This window comes from Sphaeramia orbicularis, chromosome 16 (assembly GCF_902148855.1).
Source record: "Sphaeramia orbicularis chromosome 16, fSphaOr1.1, whole genome shotgun sequence".
NCBI lineage: Eukaryota > Metazoa > Chordata > Actinopteri > Kurtiformes > Apogonidae > Sphaeramia > Sphaeramia orbicularis.
The window spans coordinates 19,662,047-19,688,908 of record NC_043972.1 but is presented as its reverse complement, the minus strand read 5'-3'; the positions used below and the strand labels follow the sequence as shown (position 1 = coordinate 19,688,908).

The window sequence follows — 26,862 nt, the reverse complement described above, 5'->3', positions numbered from 1 at the left end:
CAGATTTTAATTTATGCAGATCCACAAATAGCAGATTTGTTTAAGCTACAGTGAAAAGTACAGTTTTTTGTTTTGTTTTTTTTTACAGAAATGGATTTGGTAGCAGATGTCCCATTTTATGAGGGTCTTATCCACATGTTTATAAAATATCCAACATATTTTATTTTGAAGGGACAGCATGAGTTCAAGCTCTTTAAGTTCAAGTGTATCACAAATTTTGACAGAATTTTCCAAAAACCTGCAACAAAATTAATCTTTTTTTTTTTTTTTTTTAGTTTAGTTTATTTCAAATATGCAACAAGACAAAGTAATCTTACTTGGTCCTTAGAAATAAAACAGGTATTAAGAAGTCATGGAAGAAAACAAAAAAAAAACAAAACACAAAACTTACCCATTTGCACATTCGAAAAGGAGTGGGAGGAAGTAAAATGTATTTAATCCCACCCCTTCTCCACACAACAGTCTATCCTTTACACCTTTGTATCCACTGTGTAAGAGGTGATGAGTCGTTACTTTGGTAAAAAAATAAAATAAATTACTTCACGAGCATGATGACATCTGATTCTTTTATTAACAAATACTTTAAACTGGACAATGAAGCTGAAAAGTCCTGAAAACATCATTTGAAACAAACACTGTGCAATGATGTCAGAGGCCTATTTAATTAATTTTGTTCTTATTTTGTCCATTGTGGTTTAATGTTGCTATTCTTTATGGTCAGAGCACGACAAACACTTCACAGTATTTCCCATAACAATTATAATGACAGAACAATGTTCAACATCAATTAAACATAAGTCAAAATTACGTAAAATAACAAAACATTGAAACACTTTCAAATAAAGCAAGTTAAATTTGCATATTTCAGTAACTTTATTTATTTAAACCTGGTTGAAATCAAGACGTTGCAATCATAATCTGCATTTTATCCTCATTGTAACTGTCTCAAATGATTCAAAGTGACTCCTCCCATCATTGTAGTCTGGGCTGCATTAGAAAGACTTAAGTTATACTTTAAGATTGTTTTGCACTTTTTAGAATTATGGATTTATACCTAGTTTTGACTGTACAGTAGTGTATGTATTAATACTTAATCTTTCATACGTATGGAAATTTCCTTCAAAAAACCCACAGTGAATTGTCTTAAAATGTCTGTTTTTTACAGGTTTTTGGTGCATAGTTAATATTGCAAATAAGTTGTGAAGGGAATGTTGGAATGTTAATCTCAGCAAAAACTGGCAGGTAATGTTATTTAGTCAAAAATGTGCTAATCACTACTGTAATTAAATATTAATGAACATGACTGAACAAAACAGTGTCAGAAAAAATGTTTTTGACTTTTTTTTATATTAAGAGTGAGTCCAGTTTGTTTAGTTTTTAGACATTTTACCAACTTTAAACTGGTCAACTTTGTCTTTTATGTCTTTTGATCTGAATTTGTGAAGTTCAGGTAATGTTGTATCATGATTGGTGCCATAGAAATAAAACTGAATGTAAGTTGAAATGAAGTGTCTTTCCACATTTTCTTTTTACTCTGCATTTAAGTCCTCCTATTTTCATCTGAAAAAAGGAGTGAAATTCACAGAAATCACAATCACTGTTTACTCAGCAAGAATTTGATCATGTTTTCAGGCCCAAGTTCCCAAAAGACAGTGATCGGTGCACATACAGGCGCAGAAAAAAATAATTAGACCATCAAAAGTTCTCAAAAACAATGGTTATGCAATCAAGTACTAACTCCTGTGTGTATCATGCAACTAAGACAGACAGAAAAGAAAACATGGAATGCCTAAAAGCACTGTTTTTGTCAGTACAATGCCATAGATAATGACGTAAGAACTTCAGTGATTTTGGTTATTATCAAGAAAACATGGAAAATGGATAGATATCAGCTCTGAAATTAAACTACTATGAGCTATTTTTGTTGTTATCATTATATTTGTTCGAACAAATGTACCTTTAGTTGTACCAGGCATTAGAATGAACAAGAAATTGAAGAAAACAAAGGTGGTCTAATAATTTTTTTCCATGACTGTACATCACAACATTGTTTGGCAAACTTTAGCAAAGGCAGCCCTGTAGTTTTGTAGTTTTTATTCCATACATATGTTGGTCCATGTGTTGCTTTATTGACTGTGGTTTTCTGATGCTGTTCTTTACTGTTGGTTATGTATTGTTGTATTTGTGTAAAGCAGTTGTAATGCGGCACCACTTCACTGACCAGGTTTACTCTTGGAGATAGCAGTAGTCTTATCTTATGCCTGAAAGAGACATAGAAATGGGATGTAACTGCAGCCCCCTCAGATGTAAGATATAAGAAAATGCAAATGATTCCAGGCCTTGGAACAAATTATCAGTGTTTTTATTGTGTTTCTGTCAGCACATGCTCAGATAAACGTATTTCATCAAACTGTTTCCTGCACATTAGACCTGCTGAGATGATGCTTTCAGGGTCTGTGAGAAGTGTTGTAATCAAGACTATTGATGTGGTTTAACCCAAAACATAATCATTTACTGATATAAAAAGGTAAATAACTGTTGATCTACTAATTCTATCAATACATGTAAATAATTGGTGTAAAATACAGTTGGTCGTCTTTTCATGGTCATCAGATATGACCCATTTGGACGTTCAGAGGCTCCGTAGTTACCGTGGAAACACCGTCATCTTCTACAACAGTGATTCACCAGTTAAACCCATGGAGTTGGATCAATGACAGTGGATAGAAACACTTGGTCTATGTTCAGTTAATGATATATTTCACTGAAAAAGTCACCTTTTCTTCCATTTTCTCTGTTTTTGATATAATAACCCTTAACTGTAGTCTGACTTTTTATGGACATATAGGATTGGTAAATTAAATATAGGAAAATACCTGATTTTCACTTAAGAATGTAAAATACTGAGCATACTATTTGAATTAATGGGGATAAAAATCACTTAAGAAAAGTTAAAAATAGAGAAAAAAATCATTAAGGAATTGCTACAAAAGTAGCACTGGGTCTTTAAGGGCTGAGGATTGAGATGATTCCTTTTGGCAGTGGCCAGAACAAGGTGACATGTGGAAAAAGGAATCAAGAACTGACAAAGTTTTCGACCTAAAACAGGGTTTCTGTGGGGTCTTATAAAGTCTTAAGGTGATGCTTTCAGGGTCTGTGAGAAGTGTTGTAATCAAGACTATTGATGTGGCTTAACCCAAAACATAATCATTTACTGATATAAAAAGGTAAATAACTGTTGATCTACCAATTCTATCAATACATGTAAATAATTGGTGTAAAATGCAGTTTGTCGTCTTTTCATGGTCATCAGGTATGACCTATTTGGACGTTCAGAGGCTCCGTAGTTACCGTGGAAACACCGTCATCTTCTACAACAGTGATTCACCAGTTAAACCCATGGAGTTGGATCAATGACAGTGGATAGAAACACTTGGTTTATGTTCAGTTAATGATATGTTTCACTGAAAAAGTCACCTTTTCTTCCATTTTTTCCGTTTTTGATATAATAACCCTTAACTTTAATCTGAGTTTTTATGGACATATAGGATTGGTAAATTGAATATAGGAAAATACCTGATTTTCACTTAAGAATGCAAAAATACTGAGCATAATATTTGAATAAATGGTAATAAAAATCACTTGAGAAAAGTTAAAAACAGAGAAAATAAATCATTTAGGAACTGCCACAAAAGTAGCACTGGGTCTTTAAGGGTTAAAGAGTGAGCTGATTCCTTTTGGCAGTGGCCAGAACAAGGTGACATGTGGAAAGAAGAATCAAGAACTGACAAAAAGTTTTCGACCTAAAGCAGGGTTCCTGTGAGGTCTTATAAAGTCTTAAGGTGATGCTTTCAGGGTCTGTGAGAAGTGTTGTAATCAAGACTAGTTGATGTGGTGTAACCCATAAAGACCCATACATAATCATTTACTGATATAAAAAGTTAAAAAGCTGTGAGGTCCTATAAAGGGGTCTTATAAAGTCTTAAAGGTCTTGAATTTACAAATGTGCATTTAATACATTAAAAAAGTCCTTTAAAGGTAGTAAATTTGATATGGTAGGTCTTCAGTTATGTTTCCATAAACTTGTTGGCTGTATTATATTTAGGTGTGTCTGGGAAATGTCCAAACTGCAAAGAAAGTAACATTAGTCAATTCAGTTCCACCCGTTCCAACCCGAAAATTTATTTTGAAATCAGGAACCAGTTACTGCTAATGTTGCAGCCCCCAGTGAGAAATGACTTGAAATAGTTGAAATCAAGACACGAGTGAATAAAATAATTTTCCTAAATTCTAGGAGTCACTAATTTTTGCAGGTATGGCTGTGAAATGGGCATTAAATTCTGTTCTAAGTATTCTTAAACAGTCTTAAACTTTACTTGTAGAAACCTGTAGGAACCCTGTAAAAGAAAAGTTTAAAAGGTTTGTTTTCAGACAACAGTAATAATGATAACAAAATAAATAAGAAGTGGTACGCTCTGGCCTGGAGTTAAAATCCAGTCGTCTTTGTCTTATGGGGTCTTATCGGTACCATCAGTGTCACTGATCCATCCTGTTCATCAGCTCCTGAACGCACCGTCTGACCCAAACACAGAGACAGCCATGACAGATGGATGTTTGACTTTTCTCAGACAAACTGGAAGACACAGGGAGCAATATTTGGTGGTGTTTTTCCTCTGCAGACTAAATAAAAAATGTTCTCATTGAACAGAAATAGGAAAACAGCCAAGGAGCTTGAAACAGGTTCACAGACAAAGAGCAGTTTGCAGCCAGAACAGTGAGTTTAATGGGAAAACACCGCTGAGATATGTTGTAATAACATTTATGATTAAGGCAAGGCAAATTTATTTGTATAGCGCAATTCATACACAGGGCAGTTCACGGTGCTTTAAAAAAAATGGAAAAGAGACAAGTTAAAAATGCACAATTACAATTAAAACATAAATAATAATCAATTAAAGTAAAGTAAAGGAGAAGAGTGCAGATAAAACCCTTTCAGTTTAAAAAAAAAAAAAAAGAATTTTCACATCAGTCCTGGTCTAAGGATTTATTCATGTTTTGAGCATCTCAGAGGCAAATCTTGTACTTTTTACTCCACTTCATTAGTTTGACAGATGAGTAAATAATTTAAGTGTTAAGGGAGTTGTTAGTGCTTGTAAAGTGGCACCAAAAAGATAAAATAAAAAAAAAATAAAAAAATCAAATATTAATAATTTACAGGACTAAACAACAGTTTGAGGTGTCATTCTATGAAAACTGCCTTTATTCTGTCTAAATTCACACATATTTTAAACCAAAATAGTTTGTTTTTCATTACGTCTCATTTCCTTGAGATTCTGATTCGGCAATATTTCTTAAAATCAGTTTAAAAGACTTGCAGGCGCCACAAAAAAAATCATGTTTTCACAGTCATTTATAGGTTAAATGCTGTGTCTTTGAGTCTAAAAATATGTTCTTCCATGTAAAGTGCAATATGATGCTGAGGCACATGATTTAACCCTTAGATAACTATTTTTGTGGCCACTTCTAAATGAATTTTTCTCTACATTTAACCTTTCCTAAGTGATTGTTCTCTGCATTTTGCATTTTTCAGTAAATTTTCCTGTACTTAATTTGTTGACAATGTTGTACTAAAAGCTCAGAGTAAATTCAAAGGTTATTATATAAAAACTTTAGAGAGAACTGAAGAAAACTGAAAAATCTCAATCTTCTGTCATTTATCTACTATGTGTTTTTTACTGGTGAATCAATATTGTAGAAGATGACAGTGTTTCCATGTTCACTACGGAGCCTCTGAACGTCCAAATGGGTCATATCTGATGACCATGAAAAGACGACAAATTGCATTTTACGCCAATTATTTACACGTATTGATAGGTTTAGCGGTTCAGAAGTTATTAAACATTTTAGATCAGTAGATGCTTTTGGTCGTCGGTGGCTGTTTGAGTCTTTATGGGTTAAATTCACCATATTAACTGTAAACAGGTATACTGTCACATGACCAAGATCATAGAATTAGAACTGTTATTGTAGCAACTTCCAAATGATTTTTCCCCCTCCATTTTTAACCTTTCCTGAGTGATTTATTACCATTTATTACAATATTACCCTCTACATTTTGCTTTCTTTTGTGAAAATCAGGTATTTTCCTTCATTTACTGATCATATAGATGCTCAGATACGAGGAGAAAAAGTAACTTTTTCAGCAAAATAGGTCAATAAGTGATCAAAAAAACAAGCGTCTGCATCTTCTGTCTTTTATCTATGCTTTGTTTTTTTTGTAAGTGACTCAATGTTCAGTGTTTCCATGTTCACTATGGAGCCTCTGAACATCCAAATGGGTCATATCTGATGCTGCTGAAAAGCTGAGGAACTGACTTTTATTTGAATCAAACACATGCATTAATAGGGTTAAAGGATCAGAAGTTATTAAATATTTTAGATGAGTAGATGTTTTTTTTGTCGGTGGCTATTTGGGTCTTTATGGGTTAAATTCACCATATTAACTGTAAACAGGTATATTGTCACATGACCAAGATCATAGAATTAGAACTATTATTGTAGCAGCTATGATTTTTTTCCCCATCCATTTTTAACCTTTCCTGAGTAATTTATTACCATTTATTATAATATTACCCTCTATATTTTGCGTTCTTTAGTGAAAATCAGGTGTTTTCCTATTTTTCAGTTACTGATCATGTATAGGAGGTGGGAATGAAATCAATCACTATTGCATTAAAACAGAAAAAAATGGAGTAAAAACTGTCTTTTTCAGCAAAATATGTCAATAACTGAACATAAAAACAAGTGTCTGCATCTTCTGTCTTATGTTTTTTTTTGTTTTTTTTTTAAATAATTGACTCAGTGTTTCAGAAGATCACTAATAGAAGATATCTGAATTATATACATTTATTTTAGGATTAATGGATAAGAAGTTATTCAAGATTTTAGATGCTTTTTTAAACTTTAAAAGAAAATGTCCTTAAAAATAATGGATATAGGAGTAAATAAATAGAGTTGCAGCTGATCTACAGCTCAGATATGTGTGGGTGATAAAAATCTCAGTGTGTTTTTAATCCTTCATGCATGAAATGTTTAATAAAATGTGGAATTCCGTGTTGGTGTGTGTTGTTTGTGCAGGGTGATCCGTCTGGGAGCTGATAGTTTGACTGCACACGGTTGTTAATCACCTGCTGCGTGTTGTGTAACTTAACCCGGGTTGTGTCCTTGTTGTTGGTCCTGGATGAGGCGCGGTTCACAATCACGACTCTGGTCTCCCACTGACCGACGCGCACGATTCCACCCGCGGCTCCGCTCACTTTTCCAGATGGAATGTGTGTCCGTGTGTGCGCGCGCATGTGTGTGTGTCCGTGTGTGCGCGTGTGTGTGTGTTTGTTTATATAAGGCCCTGCTCTTATCTGCTGCAGACACTCACGCCGTGATTTCAGACTTTTCTTCAGCCACTACTTGCGTGTGTGTGTGTGTGTGTGTGTGTGTGTGTGTGTGTGTGTGTGTGTGTGTGTTTTACGGGGCCATTGTTTAGTCGAATGGTTTCTAAAGATACAGGGAGTTTTTTTTTTTGCTCATTAGAAACCGACTGGCAGAGCTCTGGTTTCAAAAGGCTCCACTTCATCTCCACCCATACTATTTAGTCCCGCCTGTCACACAATCACATAATCACAGTGACCGCAGCCTTCAAGTATGTTCAGGCCATTGAGTGACCTGAACAATGCGCACTGTGGACGTGGACCTTCACAAACTTCAACACATTACACTCATACCCAACGTGTAAGACTAAACAATGTGTCTGACATTAACGTAACATCCATTGTATGCACACTTTACGATGGTTTTATGAATGGAAACATGGGATTATTTTTATCATAAGGGGGGGGGGGGGGGGGGGGACGACGTAAAAATAAATAATCAAAACAATAGGACACTAATAACATTTTAACTTCAACATATTTGTATGAAACTTATGTTAAGATATAAAAAAAAAAAAAAAATTAACCAAGGTGACACTGAAATAAAGTCTCCTGTAAGTTTTTTTTTTTTTTATAACATTATATGATGATTTGACAACATAAAGCCTCCCTGTAAATATATACATAAACATATATTTTAATAGACCTTTTCTCTGTACACATCTACTCATTTATTTATGTTTATTTTATACAATACGATTCCTCAACCCATTGTTGTCCTTGTTTCTAGTCAAATGTTTATTAGGTCTATATTTAAGCGTGTTTGTGTTTATGTTGAAATTGTACAAAGTGAGTTGAGCAAAACCGAATCCAAATTCTTTTGTGTTCACATACTTGGCCAATAAAGCTGATTCTGATTCTATGATGTTTTTAAGAATGAAAACATGAGTTCTATAATGACTTTTTTGAGTAAATTATTGCAAAAAGCTACACTTTATTTATAACCTTCAGCATAATTAAGATAAAGTCATATATATGATGTTTACACAAAAAAAACTGGATCTACACAATGTGTCTGACATTGAAATAACATTTTATGTTTCATTTTATGGACTTTTATGATGGTTTTATGAATCAAAACATGGACTGTCTTTACTTTTTTGAGTGAATCAACAAGAAATCATTATGTATAAGAACTGAATCTGAAACTTTTAACTTTTAACATAATTGAAATAAACTTATTTTTAATGTTTTAACATCTAAACAATGTGTCTGATATTGAAATAACATCCACTGTAAGTATGTTATCACATTATATAATGGTTTAAGCATGACAACATGGAATTCTGTCCTTTTTGTGAGTAAATTAATTCCAAAAATCATCAAGATATAACAACTGGAAAGTTATAATCATTTAACGTCTGCATATTTAATTTGAACTCATGATGTAAAAAAAAAAAAAAAAACCACATTTAAAAAGTTAACATTGAAGTCCCCTATAAGCATTTTATGACATTGTATGATTTTAAGAATGAAAACATGGATTCTGTAGGGTTTTTTTTTTTTTTTGTAACTTAATGCAAAAATCAATATGTAGTTATAACAGCAGGACATTTGCAACCTTTTAACTTCAGCATAATTAAAATAAATTTGTATGTTAATTAAACGGACACAGAAACTCACACAGAAATCTACACACCAGAAGATGTTTATAATCTTGTAACATGTTTTAATGTTTAGGCTTAAAAACAACATTTAAACAATGTTTCTGAGATTGAAGTAACATTCAAATTCTTACACGTTTGTTATTTAATTTTGCTCAGTATCATCACAAAGAAGTAAAAACATGTAATTATTTTCCTTTTTAAACCTGTTGACATTTAATAGCAATAAAAACATGCCAGATCACCTTTTTAAAATGACTTTTTGACCCAAAGGCTGCAAATCTGTATGAGGTAAAATTTGATCAAATCTAAAATGGACTATAGGTTTTAATTTCAATGAAACAGATTAAAATTATCTTACATAAAAATACAATTTAATGTTCAGTAGAATGTTTTTTCTCCATGAATAAATGTAAAACCTTATATATACATTTTCCTTGCTCTCTAAAACATCAATTGAGGATTTATCACCCATTTATTAATGGGTTTAAATAGACTTGTATTCTTACAGGTAACAGTAACAGTTAAAACACACTTATATTTTAATACTTAAGCCTTAAAAACAGCAATATTTCTACACAATGTGTCAGAGACTGAAATAACATCCACTTTAGGAAAATAAGTGTAATTTCATGACTTTATATTACATTTTATATCTGTGGTCAGAACCCAGCAAACAGTGCAGCATTTCACAAATAACGTTGATAATCCCAAAGATGATTAAAATGACCAAATATGTGTTCAGCGTCAGACTATTCACAGGAAAAATAAAGTCAAGCAGCAAATTTCTGAAACATGTGTTTTCAGCTCAGAATATAAGCAAAAAACACCAAAGACAAAGAGAATGTGCGTAAATCTCAGTAATTCTTACTTATAAAGACAGGAAAACTTAGAATTCTTTACCTTTTTTCATTTAACTGATAAAGAAATCAATATATAAAACACAAATAAGAAAATCCTTTTAATATCATGTGTGATGTGATGCATTTGACTCTGAAATCATGACTATTGTTCTTCAAACTTTATTCAAACCAGTTTCACTGATCGCAGTAAAACTTCATAAAGACTGAAACTCTAAATATGATACACTCAGTATTTCAGATTGTTTACTTAATCCTAATCCTGGGTTTTCCTGTGTTTCAGATGAATAAGTGCTGTTTGGGTTCAGCATTTGGTGGAAAATTTAGTCTTTTAGATTTTTCAATGCATAAATATGTAATTTAGCATCATTTTGGGCGATCGCTATTATCCAATATAAAGACAAAGCTTCTGTTTTGATCTCCCTCTGATGTGATATATTTTTATCTTGTTTTGTTGGCAGTGCCTGACCTTCATAACAGTAGCTGATTTCTTCAAAAGTTACATTTTTTCTAATATAAATTTGTGTCTCAATAGGTTTTTTGCTGACATTTGACTTGATAATTAACAGTCATACAAGTAATTGTGATATTCTATTAGCTTCATGCCATCCCTGTATAACTCTAATGTTATTTAACTTGTACACGAACACATTATTATCACTTCTTTTTGCCTTTTGTCGATAAAAACTACTACTATAAAATTATACACTTGCTCTGATATGATATGATTAAAACAGGATAAGTCAAACAATGGAAAACAATGTGGAAATAATAAGATGTGTTATTTCTGTTCCTTCCATCAGTGTTTTATGCAGGTAAATATGGAAGATTAACATGATTATGTAAAATAATCATAAAATAATCAAGTAATTACAAGATGATGATTATATGTTAATTGTGGAGGGCATATTTGTGCTCATATAGATGATCGAAAACTTTTAGGATATACAGCTAATAAGACTGTAGACCCATTTAGATAAACTTTACAGGACAGAAACATGCTCCTTGGTTGCAGTTTTACTTGCAGAATAAAACGAAAGGGGGATTTTTCTGTGCTTTTTTTGCCACAATGATGAATACCTTTATCATCACTTTACAGTTTTTGTTTTGTCATGATGTGGGAAACTGAAGGAAAACACCTAGAAATTAACGTAAGGTGACATTAGAAATGCACCAGGACTGAGCAAACCTGATAAAATGAGGGTCATGTAGCTGAAAGTCTGTGAAAACACTGAATATGTGCCTTTAATTTGAGTGTAATCAGACTCTTTGTGATTAAAAATCTAATTTCATCCTATTTTGCACTGTAAAAATATGGTTTATCCCAGGACTTTTGAACAACACATTATTTACGCATTCATTGCCTTTGAATTATGGTTATGAGTTGGAAACTAGAGGAAAATACCTAAAAATGAATGAAATGTGAGGATAAAAATGTACCATAGTTGAGCACACCTGGAGAAATGAGGATCATGTAGAGGAAAATGTGTGAAAACCCAGAAAATGTCCATATAATTTGACTGTCAAGCAGATTCTCTGTGATCATCTAAAGCCATTTCATGAGGTTTACCTGTGAAATAACATATAATGTAAATTTTGAGTTTTTGTCCTGTTATGAGTTGAAAATTATAGGAAAACACCAAAAAATGGATGAAAGATGAGATTAAAAATGCACCAGAACTCAGCAAATCTAAGGAAATGAGGGTTGTGCAGCTGAAAGTCTGTGAAAACCCTGAAAATGGGCCTTTCATTTGATTTATTGTCAGATTCTTTATCAATTTTCAAGCTGTTTTACAACATTTACCTGTGAAATTCAGCAGGTCTTGAAAGACTTTAAAAGTATGGAATATTGAAACGCTGTTTTCCAGACCTTGAAAAGTCTGGAATTTTGTGTGCAAGTCTTAATAAAGTATGGAAAAAAAGTTTCTCTCATAGTTGAATTTTAGAGTATGCTCAAAGGCACATAATCTGGTAAAATAAGAAATACATGAGGAAAGCGGCAAAACTTAACATGATTTGACTAACCGGTCGGTACTGGAATGATTCTAGTGAAACTAGTTTGTGTGATATCCATGCACTTATGTGATTTTCGTATGTTGTGAAAAAGTTTCTGTCTATAAAACATAATTTACTGGAAATTGTGCATCCATTCATTCATACATTTATTAAGATAAGATAAGACTTTATTTATCCCACCATGAGGAAATTTCCCAGTTAACAGCAGCAACATACAACAAGCAATCACAGAGACAAAAGACAGGTAGAAAAACCACACGAGTGAAAATTAAAAAATATAAAGAGAAAAAAAAAAAAATTGGTATTTATATAAAGAATTTGAATTAAAAATTAATCAAAATGAATGTTTCTACCATACACAGCAGGTACAATCTCAATCAAAAAAGAGGCACACAAGTAAAGGTACATAAGTCAAGGTTTTGGGGAAAAAAATAGCAGTTTTTAAATTGTTTGAAAAAAGTCTAAAATTTTTATTTGGATAGAGAGCAAGCACCCTGGAAATTGCATGGACCTTTGAACAACACATCATCAAGTCATTTAGAGTGAGTTTTTGTCCTAAAATGAGTTGAAAATTGGAGGAAAATGCCTAAAAATGAATGAAAGAGTAGATTAAACATATATGATGGTTGATTAAATCCAACAGTTCTACAAGTAAAACACTTCTAGAATAAACATAGTCAAATTTTTGAGTCACTGATAAAGTAAAATCCAGTCAAAAATGGTGGTTGGCTGAAGTTTCACAGATACAGTCTTGGATAAAACAAGGGGAATTCGAGAATTAATGAGAGAATGGGTTTTACTCAAAAAGAATATTAGTCTTAGAGCTTCTAGATGTACTTCAAAACACTGTCTGCACATGACAATCTCAATTGGATCTTTTTTCCTGGTTAAATAAAGGTTAAATAAAAATAAATAAATAAAAAATGAACAATACATTCACTTTACAGGTTCTATCTGGTGGAACATTTATAAATCTATGATGTAAATGTGCATAAATCGTTATATATGTAATAACACTTTATCATAACATCAGCAAACCAGTACGTTTGTCATTTGTTTTCAAATCAATCTTATGAAAATATGTAACAATTAGCACATTTAATCTCTGAAGCAGATAATTTCTAAAAAAAAAAAATAAATAAAAAAAATAAAAAATAAAAAAAAAAATAATAATAAAAATAATAATTTAAAAAAAATAATAAAAATGGTCTACCCCAGGGGTGTCAAACATGCGGCCCGGGGGCCAAATTCGGCCCGCCAAAGGGTCCAGTCCGGCCCCTGGGATAAATTTGTGAAATACAAAAATTACACTGAAAATATTAACAATCAAGGATGTTAAAATAATTTTAGGTCAATTAATTCTAAAGTGGATCAGAACAGTAAAATACTATCATAATAAACTATAAATAATGAAAACTGCAAATTTGTCTCTTCGTTTTAGTGTAAAAAATGTAAAATTACACAAAAATGTTTACATTTACAGACTAGTCTTTTACAAAAAATGTGAATATCTGAAATGTCTTAAGTGAAGTATGTGGAATTTTAATAATATTCTCCCTTTTAGTTAATATTTAGTGTATTTGTAGATCCACTGTGATCTCTAAGTTGTGATTCAGGTGTATAAATGATAAACTAAGGCCTAATAATTTTAACATTGCACTTATTTTACTGAAGAATTTTCAGGTTGTTCATATTTGTTCATGTTATGTTCAAGTACAATTCATAGATGTAAACATTTTAATTACGGAATTTTTGCATGTATTGTAGGATATTTAAGCATATTTAAGTGTATTTTTGCATATATTGTAGGATGTTTAAGAATATTTAAGTGTATTTTTGGGTGAATTGTAGGATATTTAAGCACATTTAAGTGCATTTTTGCATGCATTGTAGGATATTTAAGCACATTTAAGTGCATTTTTGCGTGTATTGTAGGATATTTAAACATTTAAGTGTATTTTTGCGTGTATTGTAGGATATTTAAGCATATTTAAGTGTATTTTTGCGTGTATTGTAGGATATTTAAGCATATTTAAGTGCATTTTTGTGTGTATTGTAGGATATTTAAGCATATTTAAGTGCATTTTTGCGTGTATTGTAGGTTATTTAAACATATTTAAATGTATTTTTGCGTGTATTGTAGGATATTTAAGCATATTTAGGTGCATTTTTGCATGTAATGTAGGATGTTTAAGCACATTTAGGTGTATTTTTGCGTGTATTGTAGGATATTTAAGCACATTTAAGGTCATTTTTGTGTGTATTGTAGGATATTTAAACACATTTAAGTGTATTTTTGCGTGAATTGTAGGATATTTAAGCACATTTAAGTGTATTTTTGCGTGAATTGTAGGATATTTAAGTGCATTTTTGCATGTATTGTAGGATATTTAAGCATATTTGTGTATTTTTGTGTGTATTGTAAGATATTTAAGCACATTTAAGTGCATTTTTGCATGTATTGTAGGATATGTAAGCACATTTAAGTGCATTTTTGCGTGAATTGTAGGATATTTAAGCATATTTAAGTGTATTTTTTATTTTATAGAATTTCCTTTTTTCACTCAAAAGTTCTTCTCCTGTTGTTTACATTATTTTACTGGTCCAGCCCACTTTAGATCCTATTAGGCTGGGTGTGTCCCCTGAACTAAAGTGAGTTTGCCAGTCCTGGTCTACCTGAAAAACGCTTCTGTAAATTCTTGAACCTTAAACCCACAAACCCTAAACTGGGCCCATAATAAGCGGACAGGAAACCGTGGTGTGTTTTATGAATGGGTGTTTGGTCTGATCGGAGCTTCGTGAGGAGCAGCAGCAGGAGGAGGACCAACCTCTGGCTCCGGTCACGACGCACAGCGGGCGGCGCGTCCCCGCCCACCTCCGCCGCTTTATAACGGGACCGGGCTGACCGGGACCCGCGTTTAGTCCGTCTGTCTGTCTGTCCGTCCGTCTGTATGCCCTACTTATCAGGATCTGAGGAAAACACGACAAGGAAGAATATTTAAAAAAGAAAACGACCAAAGTGATGTACTGGGACACTTTGATCAAACCCACTGAGAGTAAAGACCCAAAGATAAAGGTAGGATGGCACAGAAAAAAACAACAACACATGTTCATTCATAAAAGGAGCATGTGTTCACTTTTTACACTGAGGAGAAGATCTTTAGGAGAAAAAAAAGCAAGATTTTAATTTTACATCATTCACATTGTCAGAATAGTTCTAGTCTTTAACTCTTTTAACGCAGATTTGACCAGAAAAAGAGCAAACATTGGCACTTAAGGTAAAGATTTACAGGATTTAATGAAGGTTAAGGGAAAAAACTAACTCGGCTTCCTGATAAAAACCTGCTATGTGACTTTTGGCTAATTTTATAGGAGAAACAAAAAACTGTTTATATAACAGGAAACTGTGAAATATGACAAAAAATATTTGTTCCTTTAATGTTGGTACTTATGATGGAATGTAAACAACTTTCACAGGAGACTGAAATTTGAAACTATAATAAGGGAGATAGCAGGTTTTTATTCCCAATCAAAAACGTCACTTAGCAGGTTTTATCAGGAAGCTGACGTAATGCTATTTCTTATTTGTGTAAGGAAAATAATGACTTGTTGCTGAAGTTAAAACTCCATGTGAATATACTGACTTTTACTCATGTTCTTGACGTGTGTTTCTATTTTCTGCAGCTTCATAGTTTTATCCCACTATATTTTCAAGACAGATTTAATCACTTTTACTGTTTTCATCCATTTCCCATCCAGTGGAAACCACCAAATGTGTTCATGTTGAGTGTTTGTGATAAACTGAAGGATTAAGTATTTTTCCTTTTTAGGTTAAGTGTCAAATTCTCCTCCCTCTTAAGCTAAATAAACTCTTGCATTCATTAGATAATGCATCATTCTGAATAGAATAGAATAGAATAGAATAGAATAGAATAGAATAGAATAGAATAGACTTTATTTGCCATTTGCACAGATACATAGCAGTATACATTGGAATTCTTGTGCATTTCCCTGAGTCACAGAGTTAGAAAAAGACATGAATAAAAACAGAAACAAAACATAAACACAGCTAAAATATATAAAAACAGTTATTGCACAAACACACATTTGTAAAATACAGTATTGATAGGAAAAAAGTAATAATAATAATAATAATAATAATAATAATAATAATAATAATAATAAGAGTACTGAAAGGTAAAAACAAGTTATTGTACATTTGAATTAAAAGTACTGGGTATTTACTAGTAAGTATCAGTCATATTATGGCATAGTGTATAGATATGATTAGACGAGGAAGGTTATTATTGTTATAAATTATATAAGGAGAAGGGGTGGGAGTTTATAAGTTGTACTTCTTCTCACTCCTTTTCGAATATGTATTATGTGTCTTATCTTTAAGCGTTTTATTTTCTTCTGTTTGACATTCATGTTTGACATAAATACATCAATCAATCAGGTAGAGCAGGTTATTGCACATTTAGTTAAGACAGTTAAAAGAGTTAAAACAGCCTAGTTTTTCCGAGCTCATGAAAAGTCGACTTCTAGAATATGATGCACTGTACAGTAAAGTGACAGCAGATAAAATAGATGGAATGAGCTCATCCTTAAACATATAAAGCAGTAAAACGACTCAGATTGAATGGTAAAACACTGACTGCTACATTTGACTGCATTTCTGTATATTTTATTAAATGTTCTGATTACACAAGTACCGGGAATTCTTTCATTGTGGAAAAACAGTAAATGTTGCGTTACCGTATAGTTCTAATCACATGCTCTTTCGACACAGATGGAGCTCTGCCAGACTGGGTATTACACCGAAGACTTCAGGACACAGGAAGTGCCCGCTGGTTTTGACTTCACATCTTATGGTGAGAACTCAGAAATCACTTGACTGGTGTTGCTCCATCATGTGACAATAGGAAGAGCAGATGACATTTCTAACCATTTCTGACCTTTAACATCTTCAGATTCTAATAAGAGCTTAGTATTATTAACTTTTAATCATTAAAAATATTTCTAATCAAAGCATCCTCCTCCTCAGTAGCCATCACGTAACTAATTTACAGAAAATAATCTGAATTTTATACCCTTATGTAAGCACTTTATCAGGTTGTGGCTTAATATTATAATAAATGGTAATAAATCACAAATGTGGAGGCAAAAAAATCATTTGGAAGTAGCTAATATAAGTTAAACACAGACTTCTTTATCTGTTTTTGACTAAATCAGCACAGAAATCAATCTTAAAAATGAAAGAAAAACCTCTGCAGCTAAGTTTATGATCAACATTCAATATTTTATTCACACATTTAATGGGATTTTTTTCCACAGTTAATGTGAAAAGCACAGTTTTATATATACAGTGATGGAAAAAATTATTAGACCACCCTTGTTTTCTTTAATTTCTTGTTCATTTTAATGCCTGGTACAACTAAAGGTACATTTATTTTTGACAAATATAATGATAACAACAAAAATACCTCATAAGTGTTTAATTTCAGGGCTGATATCTATCCATTTTCCATCTTTCCATTTTTCAGTTCTTAGGTCAATATCTATGGCATTGTACTGACAAAAACAGTGCTTTTAGACATTCTACATTTTCTTTTCTGTCTGTTTTAGTCACATGATACACACAGGAGTTAGTGCTTGATTGCATAACTGTTGTTTTTAATGACTTTTGATGGTCTAATAATTTTTTCCGCAAATGTATATGATGGTTTTATGAGGTATTGTCGTTTATTTAACTCAGTTTGCAGTCTTACACAGCTGCATTTTCCAAACATCTACCAAAATAGTCACAGAACAAAAAAATCTCATTAGAGTTAAACATATACAGGGAAAGGGACTTCATGGTGCATTCAGGTGCACTTCTGAAATCTATACTAAAAAAAACAACAACAGGAATTTCACATTTTTTGTCTTATTTTTCTTTGTTTAAAACACATTTGTCTAAATTTGCCATACTTTTCTTCTTCTTCTTTCAAAACAGTATTATTAATTAGAGGCTAACATCACAACAATATCAGTTCAGTTCCAAAAAAACATCAGATTTCGGCAGACTCTACTATAGTCGAGTAAAACAGGTCCCCGAGAACCCCAGTGAACATTTTAAGATGTTAAACTGCAGCATTTTTTTAATATCTAAATACTTAAGGCTTATTTATTAACAGACTTCTCGGCTGTTCAGTTAAATAGATCATTTCAACCATTTACCTTCATTTCTCAGTTCAAGTTTGATGTTGGGAAATGTAAGACTATACTCTTAAATTTCTCTGAGTGCTGGTCCCAGATTTTTGGATTAGTTTGTGAAGCCATCTTATAAAGCTGTGATTCTTCCTGATTCTGATGATGACCCGTCCAGTTTCGAACGGTTTTGCGCCGTCTGTTTCCTCTGAACCCGAGCAGCCGAAGGCCAGAGGAAATATTTGTACAGACTGTATCATGGCATCTGTCAGAGCTCTTTAAATAAGACCTTGACACTGGGGCTCAAACCCAGAGGCTGCGTCAGGATAACAGGGTGCTCATTCAGGCCTTTTGCAGCAGAGAATCAGGGTGGTCAGGTTTTAAAGATACTCTCCCGGCTGTACTCCCCCTCTCCGTCTTCCCTAATCCTTTCCTCCAGACTTCCTCCTCCAACAGATTTAGAGCCCCCCCTCCCCACCCGTCCCCGTCCCTCCCCATCCCTCCATCACTACTCTGTCACACTGGCGTTTCCTCCTCGCTCTTCCTCCCCTCCCTCCTTGCGTTTCCTCCATCCATTCAGCTGAAAAATCCTGATGGTGGTCTTGAGTGGCTGCTGCTGATTCGACAGTAAACAAACGGCCTTTCCTGTGTCCACTGCTGAGATAATAACCTCATCCACCCATCTTTCTCCTCGTGATAACTCCTTTTTTCTGCACAGAGCTGCTAATGACATCTGTTTACCAATAATATTCAATGTGTTCAGATTTTTAGGAGTGATTTACACTTAAGATTTACATCCTCAGAGATAGAAATCACTGGTTTTGACTAAAACAGCACTCATTCTAAAAGGTTTAACACAGTTTGAACTATTAATGTTACATGTATAAAAGTAAAAAGTGAGGTAAAAATGGACTTTCTCAGCTTTTAAATGACTTGAACTTGTTTATTAAAGGCTAAATGTAGACAAATCATGAATGAAAACAAGGTGTGAAAATAAATTAAAAAAAAACTGTAATAAATCGTACTGTATTGTGGTCATGAGACAAACACAAGAAGAGCAAGTAGAAAACATAATTTGTTCTTGTCAACAGACTGAAACACATCTGATGTCATTGTGTATATCTCTTTTGTTGATGGTTTTCATACTTTTTTAGTGTTCTATGCTCAAGTAACAGTATCGATTGGATGTATTTGGAAAAATGTGTGTTTCACCCAAAATTTTATTAAACTAATTTAGGTATTGTACTCAAAATCTTTCTCTTTAATGCCAATGACATACTTCCCTAATTTCTACCTCTAGAGATTCCCCGCATTCTCTATTTTCCCCACTTCTATTTTGTCCTTCTTTAGAACCTTTAGCACAAATGATACAACATTCTGCCATTGAAACCATTATGTTTTCCGATACGTATCACTCTTTGCAGATGATGTATTACTGTATGTGAGTAATGCTCTCTCTTAAATTCCCCATATTTTGGATGTTTTACCTAAAAAAAAAACAACACCTTTTTACCATAAAAATGTACTTAAAAAACAAATTGAAATTCAACTCAAAGTGAAAGCAAAAGATCAAAACAACCTAAAGAAAAAGTTACTGAAAAATCCACCAACTATAGTGACTTTACTCTTCTTGGTGGCAACCTCTGATAAATCCAAGGATATGCTGTGCCACACAAAACAATCCTGAAATGCATTGTACATAAAGAACAAAAATGTAGCAGAATTAACATTGCACAAACAAATAACTAAGTAATTTAGCACTGCTCTCTTACAAATACAACATTTAAAGGTGTTTTGCTGCAGATCCCTGACCTCAGGATGTCTTTAAATGGATTCAGTCTTTCTTCAAAGTCCCCAAATTTTTATCTTACTGCTTTAATGTAAAATATCAACAAGCTTATACTTACTTTGGGAGTTTTTTCCCAGAGCAAAACAATCTTGCACCATTTTTTCCCCTTAATTCTTAATTTACCATCTGAAACATGAGTTAATTAGGTAAAAACATAACACAGAGAAGTTCAAAATCAGTTGTATGAGATGCAAAAATAGTTTCAATTCATAGTTTTAATTCACTGGTGTAATAGAGGAACAAAAAGTTAAAAAAAAAAAAAAAAAAAAAAAAGGCTATTTTTGCATTAAATATCTGTTCTTAATATTTAACTTGAAAGCATCAGATATCAGACTTTCCCTTAGCACTTAAATACCTCACCAGTGACGATATTAGAGAAAAGCACAATTTACATCAGCAAAACAGCATGAACTTTGACCATAAATAGGTTTATTTAGTATTTCTGATTCTACAATTCAGGTATATTCAAAGTCTGCACAGTAGGATGTTCATTCTATCTAAAATGATGTAAGACAGTGAGTTAGAAAATAGATGTAATCTGAAACTAACATCTGCACATCCTTTAGAAGCATGATCTGTCTTCCTCTGCTGCCTTCATCCTCCTCCTCCTCATCACTGACATCATCTGTGTGCACTGTGTTTAACTCTAGACTACCCTGGTGAAGACCTGTCTTTTCTGTTAGACAGTAAAACACCCGGACAGCAGCAGTTTCCAGCAGAGAGCAGCTACTCAGACACGCCCAAAGCGTCGAACCTGTATGACGGCAAAGGTACGAAAATAAACAAAAATAGAAAATACAAACGCACTTACTGTGTTTGAGTCGTGTCATTGGAGATGTGATGGATAATACAGGCTTATTGTTTGTTCAGAGTTCTAGAACATCCCCATTTTTTTTGTATTTTTAGGTAAATGAAGAAGAAAAGATGGTGAAAAAATGACAAAAAAAAGACTTTCTTACCAAAAAACTGAAAAGTAATGTAAATTTCAGTTTGAACCAAGTGATACATCCAAAAATCTTATCATGAAAAACATTTTCATATCAGTCAGTAGCAATAATTATTACTATAAATGTCAAGTAACTATTTTTGATCCAAAGTGAAAGTTAAAGAAACCAATTGTTCTTAAAGGACATAACAGGATGAAAACAGGATGTTCTTTTTCTGTATTTTGGTTTAATGTTGTGAGCATTGAATCAATCTTGCCAAATAAAAATAATGAGGTCAGTTCATATCCAACAGGGTGACAAAAACACAAAAGGAACAGAACATTTCACAAATCATTGAAATCTTAAAAAGGAAACGAAATTAACCCTGAGGACAAGATATGACGATTCACCACTGTCCTAATTTCAGTCCTTAAGAAAACATTTTTCACAGAACATGTAATGAATCAACATCTTACAGTTTTTCTGCAGCAAGAAAAAGTAAATATAAGGTTGAAAGTAGATGTAAACTAATCCAACCAGTGTCCTGACTCTGACTGATTTCTTATTATCCCTTAGTTTCATAAAAGCTGTTATAATGACTGTTACTGAACCCTTATTTCATCAAGTATTGTCATAAGAAAAAGACATTAACAGACCTGAAAGGTGTAAATCTGTCCATTAGACAAAATGTAGACATTCTAAAACTTTATTTGGAATATTCTGACCTGTAAAAACATATTAATGTCAATTAATGTGGCTCTGATACACACTGTTATACTAAAATATAAGATTTTACAAGATCAGCACAGGTTTGTAAGTGAAAATTATGGCTCAGACTAACTAATACTTGTATTATCTATTAATCTGCACATTATTTCCTCAATTAATCCACTGTTTTGTTTATAAAGTATCAAAACATGTCAAAAAGTGTCATCTTAAAGTCTATCCAAAGTGAAAATAAAATCTGCTCCTTCTTCTGTCTGGATACATATGACATTAATGTGCAGTTGATGACCAAAAATAGTATCTCTACAGTGTATTTGTGATATTTTTACTGTAAAAAAAAGGACAGAAGTCTTTTTATATGACTGTTTTTTAAATTTTTCTTTTGTTTTTCTTCAGTGAACACCAACGACACCGGCCTCTTCAACCTGGATTCATACCAAGAGTACAACTGGTGGAGCTCGTATCCACAGGGTATGGAAGGCTCCGTCTCTGTGGCCTCAACAGAGCTGTAACATGTTGTATTTTTAGTCTGACTTTGTTCTTGATTCTCAGACGGGCTGGACCAAACAGGATACCAGGAGTCTCTGCAGACGTACCAGAGCGTCGTGCCCCAGAATGGACAGTTCAGCCCGGCCGTGGAGGGCAGCCACAGCCCCTTCCTCCCAGCCAAAAGAATGAACACAGCACCACAAAGTGAGTCATTCCACCCCTTAGAGCAGACTTTCTAAAATGACGATAGGGGTACTTGGAAGAAGCCCAGGGGGTACTTGAAAATTTGGGGGAAAAAACACATTAAATGAATCATCATGTACTGATTTCAAATTAAATAATGAGAATGAATGCTGAAATATAAAACAATAAATACAGTCATGTAATAAAATTAACACTCCTGACCTTATTTTATTTCAATATTTTTTAAAAACGCAGAGGTCCACCTTAAGCTTTGGTAACATTTTAAAAACATTTCTATTGTATATTTTTCAAGATGACTTTGAGTAATTAAGTAGTTATTTTTTGCTAATGAAAGTTCATTTATTCATAAGGACCAATTTATTAATTTTTGATGAAACAGAGCACTTTTCAGTTCATATTTTGCAAAGATTTGTTATTTTTTAATATATTAAAGTTAAATATATGTTTGTTTATAACATTTTGAAAATACAAATGAAGACCTTTGGCACAGGAATTAGTTTTGCCTAATTTTTTTCAATCAAAAACACTGAAGTGAGAGTTGGGAGTACTTGGCTAAAAGTATATATTTTAGGGCAGGGGTGTCAAACTCATTTTAGTTCAGGGGCCACATTCAGCCAAATTTGAGCTGAAGTGGGCTGAACCAGTAAAATAATAACATAATAACTAATAAATAATGTCAACTCTGAACTTTTTTCTGTTTTAGAGCAAAAAAAAAGTACATTTACTTTATGAAAAGGTTTACATCTACAAACTATCCTTTCAAAAGATGTGAATAACATGAACAAACTAAAAAAATATGTGTAATTTTAACAATATTATGTCTCAGTTTTTCATTTACACATGTACATTATAACTTACAGATCACAGTGGATCTACAAATACACAAAACATTTAACAAAAGGCAGAATATTGTTAAAATTGTACTTGCTTCTCTGAAGACATTTCAGGTTGTTCATATTTGTTCAGGTTATTTACATTTTCCACTTTGTTTTAGTGTAAATACATGAAAATATTTACATTTACAAAGAAAAAAATTTGGAGTTGCCATTATTTATATGTTATTATGATAGTATTTGACTGGTCCTGCCCACTTCAGATTGAATTGGTCTGAATGTGGAACCTGAACTAAAAGGATTGTTAATATCTTAGTATAATTTTTGCAGTTCACAAATTCATCCCAAGGGCCGGACTGGACCCTTTGGCAGGCCGGATTTGGCTCCTGTGTTTTAGGGGGTACTCCACTGTAAAAAGTTTGATACCCCTGCTTTCGAGGTTTCCACTTGTGGCCTCTTTTTGCAGATCAGTCTAACCCTCCTCTCTGTTCCAGGTGAGACGGATCAGGGCTTTTCCTGTCACTCGGCCGAACTGTACGACTCAGACGGACAGAGGCAAACGGCCTCGTCCTTCTGGCCTGAGTACCCCTCATCCGGCTTCAACACCCCCCTACCACACCCGCCTCCAGCTGCCTGTCCCCAGGCCGTCGAGCAGTACTGCCCCCGTGTGACCAAACGCAAGAGCACACACCCACAGAGGCCAGAAAGGGAGGGACCCATGACGGCAATGTCAGCTTATCCAGGTTAGGAAGGCTTTTCTTTGTCTGTGCTGCTCCAGTGACATTTCTTATTCTTCTTTAACCTCCGAAGACCCAGCTATGGGTTTTCTGTCCACGTTTATGGACAACAGTTTCACAGCTTTACACAAAAACCCCCCAAAACTGTCCACCATAAAGGACATTCCATAAAAATTCTACCAAATGCATCTGAAAAAACTGTTGCATCATGATGTTTCCAATACAGGTAATTATTTAATTACAAAAAGCCAAAACTTGTACTTTCCTGAGTCTCAGGAGGTTAAAGGTTAAATGAAGTTGTTTTAGCTTTAATTCGAGCTCTAAAGTCATGAAGGTTGAAAATAACAATGTTCAGCTTTTGAAATAAATATCAGGCAGCCTGTCATTTTTGCAGAAACTTTGTTTCCATAAACCTAATATTCTCTTCTTTGACTCGTTTCTATATTATTTTTCAACACCAGATGTTTATTTTATGTTTTACTCTTATTGAGAAAATTTCCATTTTTGCTGTCGTTCATTTAAATGTAGCTTAATTTCTTATTAACTTTCTATAGTGAATAATTAATGTGTCTTTTGCCAGAGTTTTACTTCCCATTTGCCCAAACTAATGGCCTCACAAGTGACATTTATGACAATTCCACCACTTTGTCACAGTAGTTTAATGATTACTTCCAAAGCTCTAATATATCTGCCAACTTTATGGGAAAAAATCACTATTTGTTGGGGCTGTGATCAACTTGTAGATGTTCTGAAATGTGAGCCCACTACTTTTTGTAAGACGTCAAAAGACATACGACATAAAGGTACAAACTACTGGTTTAATCTTTAACCACTTGTTAAATCTTGAGCTATTGTCCAAAGTGTCAAACCTTCTTGAGAAAAGTTACTAAAGCTGTCCCATGAACGTAAAAAGAGTAAAAAGTGCAATATTTTCGTCTGAGATGTAGTGAGGTAGAACAGGGGTTCCCAAATTGGAGTACGTGTACCCCCAGGGGTACTAGGAAGAAGCCCAGGGGGTATTTGACATTTTTAAAAAAAAATACATTAAATAAGTCATCATTTACTGAATACAAAATAAATAGTGGGAATTAATGCTGAAATATAAAACACAATGAATACATTCATATAACAGTTTCATTGTTAATCATCTCATTTAAGCTTGGGTAACATTTTAAGAACATTCCTATTTAATATCATTCAGAATGAGTTTATTTGAGTAGCTAAGTAATTATTCTTTGTTGATGAAATGTTCATTTATTAATTAGCAAGCGTTTTATTTATTTTTCTTGTCAATGAAAGAGGGCGCTTTTCAATTTATATTTTGCACACAAAATTTACTTAAAAAAATTTATTTTTTCATATATTACAGTTAAATATATGTTGTTTGTTTACAAAGTTTTGAAAAAAACAGACACCAACAAATTTTGCCTAATGTTTTTTTCAATCAAAAATGCTGAAGCGAGAGTTGAGGGTACTTGGATAAAAACGTATGTTTCATGGGGTACTCCACTGTAAAAAGTTTGAGAACCTCTTAGGTAGAAGAATAAGAAAATGGAAATACTCTAGTAAAGTACAGTACTGCAGTAAAAATACTGAGCCACATACCGTTACTGGTCAAACACCTCTTTTCACTGGTTTTAAGATACATTTTTGTTGATCAGATCACAAATACAAAGCTTCATGTGTTTCAGTTGTTCCAGCCCTTTTGCTGTTATGGTCTGGGACTCACTGGTCCACATATCTGTCACTGCGTAAATGCCAGTCCATTACAATTATTAATACAGCTTAGATGAATTGAAGGAGGACATTTAAGTCCTGCTGTCACCTTGTGGATATTCATTTGTTCTTAGTGCAGGACACTTTCTCTTTTCCTTGAGTAAATAAGGCTGTTGTTCTTCTGTCCAGGTTCTGGGCCCATCCAGCTGTGGCAGTTTTTACTGGAGCTGCTTCTGGACTCAGCGTGTCGGACATTTATCTCCTGGACGGGGGACGGGTGGGAGTTCAAGATGTCCGACCCCACAGAGGTAAAGACGCAAAAAACATTTACAACAGAACTGAACAAATAACATAGGGATAACACACTAAAGATAATTTTCAGTTGTTCCATTGACTTCCATTGAATTAAACAAAAAAATCTGCCAATGGAACAAGTGAAAATTATCTTGTAAGATTTTTTGAAACAAGATTTTCAAGATCTATTGTCTAAAAATAAGTTCTTTATATCTCACTGTAAAGTTACTCTTTAAGTGATTATGTCTTATTTTAAGTGTGATGAAATATTTTGACTAGAAATGAGAAAAATACACTTGGTAAGATTTAGATTTTTGCAGTGGAGATGCTTTTGATCACTGTTTGGGTCTGTATGCGTTAAAGGTGGTGATTAAATCTGTTTATCATTAGATTTGGAGTCTATAACATCTACTTGTGATCCTTCCATCAGGTGGCCAAACGCTGGGGTCAGTGCAAAAACAAACCAAAGATGAACTATGAGAAGCTGAGCCGCGGCCTACGCTACTACTACCACAAGAACATCATCCATAAAACTGCAGGCAAACGCTACGTCTACCGCTTTGTGTGTGACATTCAGGGGATGCTGGGAAAGACAGCGCAGGAGGTCCTGACCAGTCTGAATGTTTTGCCCACAAACTCAGAGTCGTGGCAGAGCACCGAGGTCCCGGCAGCGGCGTTGATGTCCGACCACAGCAGCGAAACATGGGCCTCACAGTAAAAAAAAGGACTTCACAACTGACAGTGACAGTGGCACGGTTTTCCGGAGAACCTTCAAAGTCAACGCTGTCCGCTTAAGCCCAGGCTGAAGACTTTTTTATAAACTTTAAATAATGTCGTAATGTAGGAGAGTGGCAGCCTTTCAGGGAAAAAGCAAAACAATCATGCAGGCAGGTTTTAAAGCAGGGGTGTCAAACATGCGGCCCGGGGACCAA

At 33.6% G+C, this 26,862-nt stretch overlaps 1 protein-coding gene across 3 annotated transcripts; it reads left to right on the top strand.

The window, feature by feature from the left end:
* Positions 1-14,898: 14,898 nt before the first annotated feature.
* Positions 14,899-26,654, top strand: etsrp (ETS1-related protein). 3 transcript variants are annotated; one of them, XM_030159348.1, is made up of 8 exons: positions 14,899-15,040; positions 16,757-16,838; positions 20,689-20,775; positions 22,054-22,128; positions 22,210-22,350; positions 23,678-23,926; positions 25,826-25,944; positions 26,361-26,654. In XM_030159348.1, exons 1-8 carry the CDS (start codon positions 14,987-14,989, stop codon positions 26,646-26,648), a joined length of 1,095 nt encoding a protein of 364 aa, XP_030015208.1. In that variant the 5' UTR covers positions 14,899-14,986; the 3' UTR covers positions 26,649-26,654. The 3 variants fall into 3 exon arrangements, with proteins under 3 accessions (XP_030015208.1, XP_030015207.1, XP_030015209.1); XM_030159347.1 differs by having other exon boundaries at positions 20,656-20,775; XM_030159349.1 differs by lacking the exon at positions 20,689-20,775.
* The last annotated feature ends 208 nt before the right edge of the window (positions 26,655-26,862 follow it).